Source organism: Engraulis encrasicolus, chromosome 2 (assembly GCF_034702125.1).
Source record: "Engraulis encrasicolus isolate BLACKSEA-1 chromosome 2, IST_EnEncr_1.0, whole genome shotgun sequence".
NCBI lineage: Eukaryota > Metazoa > Chordata > Actinopteri > Clupeiformes > Engraulidae > Engraulis > Engraulis encrasicolus.
In genome coordinates this window covers 40,060,491-40,070,527 of record NC_085858.1, presented here as the reverse complement: position 1 = coordinate 40,070,527, position 10,037 = coordinate 40,060,491, and the positions used below count along the sequence as shown (strand labels likewise).

The 10,037-nt window shown below is 42.0% G+C and overlaps 1 protein-coding gene across 3 annotated transcripts in view; it reads left to right on the top strand.

Moving 5' to 3' along the window:
* rab11fip4a (RAB11 family interacting protein 4 (class II) a) overlaps positions 1-9,657 on the top strand; it is a 53,232-nt gene extending 43,575 nt beyond the window's left edge. For 2 of the 3 annotated variants that reach the window (XM_063188532.1, XM_063188543.1), the window contains exons 11-13: positions 2,426-2,581; positions 4,760-4,903; positions 5,395-9,657. In XM_063188532.1, the coding sequence (XP_063044602.1) occupies positions 2,426-2,581; positions 4,760-4,903; positions 5,395-5,511 (417 nt within the window). In that variant the 3' untranslated portion in view covers positions 5,512-9,657. The remainder of the gene's footprint in view (positions 1-2,425; positions 2,582-4,759; positions 4,904-5,394) is intronic. The other variant, XR_010032675.1, reaches the window with a different exon arrangement.
* The last annotated feature ends 380 nt before the right edge of the window (positions 9,658-10,037 follow it).

The following is a 10,037-nucleotide window of genomic DNA, read 5'->3' as shown; positions in this document are numbered from 1 at the left end:
CACGAAAACACGTAGGCCTAGGTGACGGCAGACGTAGGCAGTAATCATAAAACCCCGAAAAAAATCAGACGAGCCAAACCTCAGTGTATTTGAGTGCATTTAAAAGGTTCACTTTACACCTGCAAAGTGACCACACAGACGCGCGACAGACCAATCCAGGAACCCACTAAAACTCCTCCTATGTTGCCAAAATGAAACTCAAGAGACTAATTGTTAGTCTTTCAGACAGATATGCAGTCATTGCTAGGCACAGTACTAATCATTCAAATACATTGACACTAGCTGCAGGTTAAGCTTGTGTCTGAAATGTCTGTGAAACATTCACGCAAATGCATAACTACAACCGATATCTTTTCAAGCACCACCCCTTCCTTCAACGAATGTGCAGTAGCCTACTCCTCTGTCGTTTTGGCATATCTGCATTGAAATGCCATATATGGAGATTTTCCAAAGTCTTCATGAAGACATGTAAAAACAGAACATGACGAGCACAGGTACCGATTTAAAGCGCACGAAATTTGAAAAAAGAATGTTACAACATCCGAGTCCGTCTACATAGCGCAATAACAATTTAGCCAAACACACTTCAAAACGGGCTTGTGACAACTTCAGGCTTGTGACAACAATCGCACCAGGCAAAATAAACCCAACTCATTATGCCACGGCCGGCAAAATTAATAACCAAATGTCCTTACCATAAAACGCTGTCTTGATCTCAGGGTTTCTCGCAATTATTCCACTTGACTTAAATCCACAGTTCAACCACACGCACCGCGGCTAGCAAGCTGGATATGTGGCGTGCTAACATTGTTTTTGCTTGTTCTTTCCCCTTTCATTTCACGTCTGCATCAAGGCTGTCGGGGAAATGTCCCATATCAGTTGGGTGCTCCCTCGTCGGTGTTGAGCCGGCCAGGTTGTCATCTTCTGTAACGAGCTGTCACTGTCAGAGTCAGACCCCCTGCTTCTAACACAACAAGGGGGCTAGATACTTTCACAGCCCCCCTCTGTCATTAGTTCTCTTCTTGGTCGCAATCTTCACTGTAGCTAGCAGGAACAACGTCCACCTTTCCCTCTGCGGCTCTTTGAAAGGAGTTTATTTTTGGAAGTTTTTTTCAGTTCTTCCAGCAGCTCCTCTTTCCATTTTCTTTTTTGAAATCCGCTCCGGTGCTTCTTTTTGTTATCCATCGTCGCCAACACATTGTTAAAGTTTAGATAATATGATCAGATTTCTTCTATGTCTAACGTGATGTGACGTCTTGCACGTTGCACCAAAGTTCTTCCTGTATGCACGCACGTTACGTAGGCTACGTAACATGTTCAATCAGTTCATCATAACCCATAATTCCAAGTCGTAATGTAAAAAAAATAAAAGACTCAAATACACCATATTGTTAAGATATTCATTGCAGTTTGAAACATATTATATGACTGTATTTTTAAAGAACCGTCTAATGAACTAAACAAAGTTATTAGCACAGTATTAATAGTAGCATGGCTTTGCCATTGGTGTCGTGTTTAAACGGCACACCATCATGTTGGATGGTGGCATCTGTTGTGATATAGAAACGGTCCGGTCAACATCTAAACACTAGAAGAGCTGTCGGGGAATTTTCTGCGTGTGCAGAGACATTCAAGTTCCCAGTACCAATGGGGGCCCACTAGGCGTCCGCAAGGGGGCCCCTGAGAGCTCGTGGGCCCGTAAGCAACTGCAGTCCCTGCTTACCGATAGTTACGCCACTGCACACACACACACACACACACACACACACACACACACACACACACACACACACACACACACACACAAACACGCTCACACAAACACGCTCACCCATATACACACACACACACACACACACACACACACACACACACACACACACACACACTCACACACACACACAAACACGCTCACCCAAATACACACACACACACACACACGCACACACACACACACACACACTGACACTCATATATACGCTCACTCACACACACACACAAACACAAACACACACACATACACACACACGCACACACACACACACAAACACACGCACACACGCACACACACACACACACACACACACACACACACACACACACACACACACACACACACACACACACACACACATTGTGACTCCTGTCATGTCATGCAATGTACAAAAATGTTTTGTGTGTTTGTTCTGCATATCTCATACATTACGATGTCATCACTACATTAACATATGCTGATGTTAATTCTAGCAGGCCAGCTTAGATGTGGTTATAATTTTTTAAGTGTAGTTGTAAACAAAATGTTGACCGATCTCTGCCCCTCTGTCTGTCTGTCTATACGCGTGTGTGTGTCTGTGTGTGTGTGTGTGTGTGTGTGTGTGTGTGTGTGTGTGTGTGTGTCTGTGTGTGTGTTTGTGTGTGTGTGTAGTTGATAGAAGATTTGCGTCGGGAGTTGGAGCACTTACAGCTGTTCAAGTTGGAGGCGGAGAGGGGGCGTAACCGAGGCTCAGCAGCCGGCCTATCAGAGTACAACGCCAAGACCCGTGAGATCGAGATGGAGCACGAAGTCAAGCGCCTCAAACAGGTAGCTTCACTGACCCCACAGCTGACAGTAATTTCAGGACTAACGGAAGTGGAATATGCTTGAACGGCCATCCGGGTACTTTGCTCGTAAATGTGCGTTAAGCCCCTTTATGGGAGAAATCAAACCGAATGTCTCATTAACTTACATGCTACATTGGCTAGCCTAAATGAACACAGGCCATGCTTCAGCCATGGCTGTTTGCCTATATTATTTGAACAGCCGGCAACACAACACGTTTTCGGCATGTTGAGCGTGAACAACGCTAGTCTACAGGTCCTTGTCTTTCGTTTATTCTTTCCCAACACCACCAATTGACTTGCATTGGCTTTCCCCCCATGTTTTCCCCCATAAAAAGGCGTAACGCACATGAAACACGTCACGCCGTTCATGAGTATGGCAAGGAAGCTCACTGCCAGACGCCATCTCAGCCTCCATTTCAGGAGTAATGGAAGTCACTTCTCTCGTCTTCGCTCGTTCTCCCAGTTTAACCCCTTAAAGGGACACTGTGTGAGATTTTTTGTTGTTTATTTCCAGAATTCATGCTACCCATTCACTAATGTTACCTTTTTCATGAATACTTACCACCGCCATCAAATTCTAGGTAGTCATTATGACTGGAAAAATTGCATTTTTCATACATGAAAAGGGGGATCTTCTCCATGGTCCGCCATTTTGAATTTCCAAAAATAGCCATTTTTAGCTGCAAAAATGACTGTACTTGGACCATACTAGAACATATTTGTTTATTACTTAGTAAACTTTCATGTGAAGATCAAATTTAGCAATAGGCAGCCCAGTTTCAATGTGCAGCATAGTTGCAGCACCTTTTTTGACCATTTCCTGCACAGTGTCCCTTTAAGACACGGCCCCCGTTATGAACTTGCTGTTCCCAGAATGGGAATGGCCAAGTTGTAATGTATTACTAAAGACCCGGTGTATTGACGTAGTGGTGTAGTACTATGGTAGTTATGTTTTTTCAATGACTATTAATCACTGGTGGAACGGCGTGCGTTATGAGTCTACGACCGCACATGCACAACCCACGTCCACTTCGTCCTCCAAAATGGTGCCACCCATGTCCTCAAAATGTCTCTTCCCCTTTATGTTCTTTGGTTGGCAGTAAACATGATGGTGGGCCATAAACTCTGGAAAGCAGAGTTCTCAAAGCTAAGCCTTGACTAAGTCCAACTCCGCCCTGTTGGCCTATTCTGACTGCTTTAGCATTGCGGCTTTGTTGTACTCTTCCTCTTGTATCTGTAGTAGCTCCTTGATTGGGTCCTCTATTGTAGGCTACATCACTTTGGATAAAACCATCTCCTGAGTATAAATGAGTATAATGACCACCCTATGACTCACAAACACTCTTATCTTGTATTGTTAAAAGTAGCATGTACTGTAATAGCGTATATGTTAACCAGCAAAACTGTAGTTAAAATATGTGAAATTATTTGATATTAAGTCGCTTTGGATAAAAGCGTCAGCTAAGTATAATGTAATGTAATGTAATGTAATGTAATGTAATTGGGTAATTCTTAATTAGGCATTCTTCCTTACAAGCCTGTCGCTGCTTGTACGTTATAATGGGTGCGATTTGTGGCAGGTGTGACTTGCACATTATAATGCAGCACAGGTGCTGTAGCTGTGAAGGTAATTAACTTGGCTGATCAATTAGTATGCCACCTGAGCAGCAAGCTTTCTATTTTCAAAACAAAGACATTTGATGGTATTGATGGATTTTTTTGGTTTATACTGTAAACACGGTGTTGTGAGGATGGGCAAGACACTGGCAGCCAACCACGTGAGGAAATTTTTTGACCGGCAGCGGTTTTCAACAATTAGAGGTTGAGTTGTGCGCAGCCAGGGACGTGCAGTCAGGAGAAAACAAAAAATGAGATTTATATGTACAAGTGAAGCAGAGCCCTGTAATCATATCGTTGATTTACCACATCTGATGAGATCTTTAGTCCGAAGTTGTACAGACCTTCAACACTTATGATTTTCTTTTGCCTTAAGACATGTAAAAGTTTTTTATCTTTCAACTGACATGTTTTCTACAGACCTTGTTATTACAGTAATTCCTGATGATTGCTTGATTTGTTTGAATGTTGGTTTGATTGCTTGATGTTACAGTAGGTGACAATCTCTCACGTCTCGGCTGTGCCTCTGGTTGTGTTTTAGGAGAACCACAAGCTTCGGGACCAGAACGACGACCTGAACGCCCAGATCCTGAGCCTCAGCCTGTACGAGGCAAAGAACCTGTTCAGCTGCAGTACCAAGGCCCAGTCTCTGGCCGCCGAGATAGACAACGCATCCCGAGACGAGGTGAAGAAACACACAATGCAATACACACAGACGCTGGCCCACACGCAAAGACAAGAGTGCGCGTGCACACACACACACACACACACACACACACATTTTCATCTGCTCATTGGGGATTAATAGGCTGGCTACCATGACATTTGGCTAATGAGAAAAGACTGTAGTTTTTGTTGAAAAGATGTCTGTACAGTATTTTAAAGAATGGATTAATTGTATGTTTATTGGTTTGTGAACGTGTCATCAGAAGTTTGATACTTGACAGTGTGAATTCATATATTTTTGTTGAAAATGTATACAAAAATAAGCTGGTTTGTATGTCCCAACTTATCACTCCGTCTCTTCTCTCTCTCTCTCTCTCTCTCTCTCTCTCTCTCTCTCTCTCTCTCTCTCTCTCTCTCTCTCTCTCTCTCTCTCTCTCTCTCTCTCTCTCTCTCTCTCGCTTCCCCTCTCTCTGTCTTCCTCTGTCTGCACCTGTGTCTGTTTCCCTACAGCTTGTGGATGCTCTGAAAGAACAAGAGGAGATCAACTATCGCCTCAGACAGTACATGGACAAGATCATTCTGGCCATCCTGGACCACAACCCCTCCATCTTAGAGATCAAACACTAGAGGACCCCCCCCACAGCATGTCTACAGTACATGTACACGTACGCCACTGTCTAGTCAGTGTCTCTCTGGTGGACATAGAGCGCTCTCTGCTGGCCAGACACATGAACTGCATCACATGGCAAGATTTAAAAACACTTCAGAATCTGCCATCAGTGACTACTACTACTACATGGTACCTCTCATGCACACAGTTTTTGAGTTCTTGCATTTTGGTTTCATCACCGTGCGCACCACCCACTAGTTTTAGATGATTTAAAAAATAAAAAAAAAAGACTGGAAAACTGGTAGGGACTACAACTGGAACCATTTCGCTCACACATGACTTGAATTCTCACTTTTCTTTCTGTTTTTTTTTCCTTTTTTCTTTTTAAGTTATGTTTCGCATACACTACCTCTAGGTGCATAGGTCCGGTCGTTTGTACAAGTCTACCATGTAACGTTGAACTGGGCTGCTATACGGAGTGGGAACAAGAGTATGAGTATGACGTTAACGTGGCACAGACGATCCCAGACGAGGGAGTTAGTGTATGTTTGTGAGATAAGAGAAAGGATGTAATGTTTCAACAAGCAAGCACTGTTAGGGGTTAGTGTGTGTGTCGTGTTCTTGCGTAGTCTATACACCATACAGTAGCTTGTGTATATGCATGAGAAGAGAGGGCAAAAGGCGTCTCCGTGCAAGCAGAGAAGTACCCCATCTTGGGCTATCTAAAGAACAGGAGAGGGTATATGAAAGAAAAAAGAAATTGCATCATAAACACCCCATGTTATTCCAAATTTAACCAACATTAGAAATTAGGATAAAGAATAGGCTGTAAAATAGCCTATTGTATGTTAAATGTAACATACTAACCAAATGGGAGGCACGTGGTTGTTGACAGGATAAATCAGATTGAAAGCTAAATTGGAAAACAACAGTAAATTAACTTTTGGTAGTAAGAACACTAATTTTACACACCATACATTTAAATGAGTGTTTTATGGTCTATCTGAAATTGGCACACGAAGGCCTAGTATGACCTGTATTTAATCGCAATGGATCACATTATGCTTTGAAGACATAATGCTTTGAGGATAAACAGGAAGGCATCCTTGAAATCACAGGAAGTCAACCTTGTAATCACACTTGCTGAAGCACAAGTGGATTAAGTGGCCATATTTTAAAAAAGCATTTGTAGACTACAACTTAAGAATGGTTACGTTGATGTACAGTACACCAAGTGCAGACTTGAGACGGAAAAAATGATGGAAAAGAAAGTCAGATATGTACTTTATTTTGTGGCAAAGCATGAGTCAGAACGGTTGTAAAGCTTAAGTGTATAAAATGGGAAAAAAACAAATGTTTATTTTTACATACAGAGCTATAAATAATGTTGTTGAGAGCAAGTCCAGTATGGTGTAAGGAGGGAGGAGCCTGTTGAAAGAAAATGCAGGCTTCTGTGTGACGGACGGAGTCAGCATGAGGTTGTGTAAGGGCCTCCGCACATCGGCTCCAACAAAGTGCAGAGCACTGCTCAGCCAAAGTTCGATTCCATTGTTGCCAATATAACCCCACACACCGGCGCAGATGTCCGTGAACATTCGCGGATGTCGGAAAGCGATTAGAGACGAGTTCTATTTTGTCTGAGCCTTCCATTGACTATCAATGCTATGTTCGTGTGAAATTGGGTTTGGGGGTCGGAATTCTGTCAGAAGCGAAAGTGCTCCGCAGTGCTGTCGGAGCCGATGTGCGGAGGCCCCAAGAATTGAGCACTAAGCCCATAAATTTGAGCACTAGATGCCGTGATTGGCCTTTTCTCTTGGCCCAACCCAGGGTGCCACTGTCTTGGTCTGGTATCCTGATTTTCGTTTGATGTTGTATTACCGCCACCTACAGGATCATTTGTGTCACTTTCTCACCGATTGATGGCAACATTACACTGGCTAAACATGGTGTCTGTCGATCTGACTTAAGTCATTGGTTCCAATACAAAGGAGTGGTCAACGCAGCATCTAGTGTTCCTCTGTATGGCACTGAGTCTACCGTATGTGGTCATAAGATGGAGGTTATGGGTGTGGGGGTGGGGTCATCCTCCTGCATATTTGCTGGAGATCTCAATTTTAAAATTCAACTGGAATATAACTACTGTACAGTATGCAGAGGTGTCGGTCCTGGGTCCAGAAAGTGAAAACCCTGACACAATTGTCATCCAACCAACTGATACTATACTCAAGACATGTGGACCAATTCACTTAGTTAAGTCCCCTGTGGTTTTTTTTTACTTCTGAGGCAGGGTTTATGACACCTCTGACTGTATGCAAACATACAGTACATAATTATGAGCAGCTATAATGGTCGGACTGTATGTCTCTGGTGCACAGACCAGGTATACTGACCACACCCTCCCCCAGCCCCCACTCAGCTGTTTAGGGTATTTGACAATGCTACATCAACAATGTTGGAGCTTTGACTGAGGCTTGAGGGTCAGACAAGTACTGTATGTATGTTTGATACAGAACGACCGTGGACGAGTTGATGGACAGGTTGACTGTGTACAGTAGGCCTGACAGACGGAACTTATCTGGCGTCTTGTCTGACAGGATAAGGAATACCCTGTGACTGACAGCCACCATGGATAGTATAGTAACACTTTACCTGACAGTGGCATCATAAGCATGATATGACATTGTCGTAACAGGACGGTACTGCTAGCACTACCCAAACAGACTAATGTGAGACACAGCTCAGTGACTTGTCAACGCTGCTGCCTGGTAAACAGACTCATAAATGAATGGCAATAAGAGAAGACAGTAATTGATTTAACACGAAAGACAACAATGATGATAATAATGATAATAACAATAATAATAAAACAAGTGTCATATTTGTTCATGAATAGGGTTCATAAATGATGCTCCATAATCACTACTTAAGATAATCACTATGTAGAATAGACACTGTAGACGTGGGGTCAGGGTGTGTATGATGACCGCCCTCGGCAGTTCTTAATGGAAATTACTATGTAAACTGTACATGTCATGAATGTATTACAGTTCAAGAGTTACTGTCTCTCACCTTTTTGCCCGGGATTTTATTGGATTTTACTTAGATAGCCGGCGATGTGGCTCTGTACACCACAGTGTTTAAATTCAACTGTGTAGCTAGGATATTACTACTAATACTGGTGTGTTCTGTATCGTCACAAAACTAGTTTTGCCTTGTTGCACAAATTGTAATGATTTTTTGATGTTGAGCATCTTCTTTGCTTGGTCCCTTATAAAATGGTTTGTGTGCCTTTTAAAGTTTAAGTGGCACTAGTTGGTGTTTTTTTTGTTATACTTTATTTTTGTTTACTTTTGATCTAATTCATTTGACTGATCATAGAGGCTTTTATATACATACAGTATTTCTGTCTTAACTTGTCTGAGCATTTTTCATAAATTGTAAATGTTGTACAGAAACTAGTTATTAAATATTTGTATTTATGTGCCCTTCACCAGACCTGCTAAATGACAAGGCTGTCTTTTATACAGATTTATGATACTATAGTGCAGCAAGATTATCAATATATGTATGGTGCAAATGAACATAATGTAAGATATTCATTTGAAGACATTTTATTTGGCGATGTTTCAAGGCACTGTCAACGTGAGTGAGGATCACTACAGTGGCAGAGCTGTATTCCGACAAGTGATGCCTAGCCTATACACAGCTTCCAGTAACAAGCCATGCCTGAGTAGCTTCTTATTCAAACTTCATTTGACTATGTGATGAATGGTACTCAGACCACCATGCAGACATAATGCAGCCATGCTTGGTTACTGTACATCATATTCCATTTAACAACCTGTGGCAATTTCAAACCAAGATGACAAGTAGGCCTACATTATGTCAAGTGGTCCTGCTTATTGCATTTTCTGTGAACCATTGACAAATTATACGATGATTTTGTTTTATTGTTTTTTTCCCCCTTTAGGTAGGGTTAATACTCATTTTATTTCAGGGCGGAATGCTAGCTCATCCATTGCATTGTTTGGTTTAGGCCTACATCATGGTAATGCTTGAATATTCTTCATGTCTGTGACCCTGTGGTACTTAAAAAAGGAAGAAAAAAATGTTCTGCATCTGCTGTCACTGCATCTAAAAGAATAAAGATTTGTGCCCCATAAGCATAATGTTTGTTAAGTTCTTTTTGTTTCAACGTAACCAAAATGTTGACACAGAGATTTTGAAGCAGAGATTTTTGACACCATTTTTGGAAAGCAAAGACCCACAAAGTGTGCTTGTTTGTTTATTTAGCCTATCTAGACTATTCATTATTTTTTATTATTATTATTTATTTACTGTAAAGTCGTCTTCATAATGGAATCTTCTTTTTTGGCTGCGCAGAGTTGTCAAGTCTATTCTAAAACTGTGTTGAGTTGAGAATAGTTGGTCTAACAGCAACTCGGTCTGCTGATAATTGCTGCCATCTGCTGGAGCTGACACAAATTACAAAACTCCTGCCTATTAGCTTTCTCAAACTCTTAGCACCTGTTCCCAGGGTAGT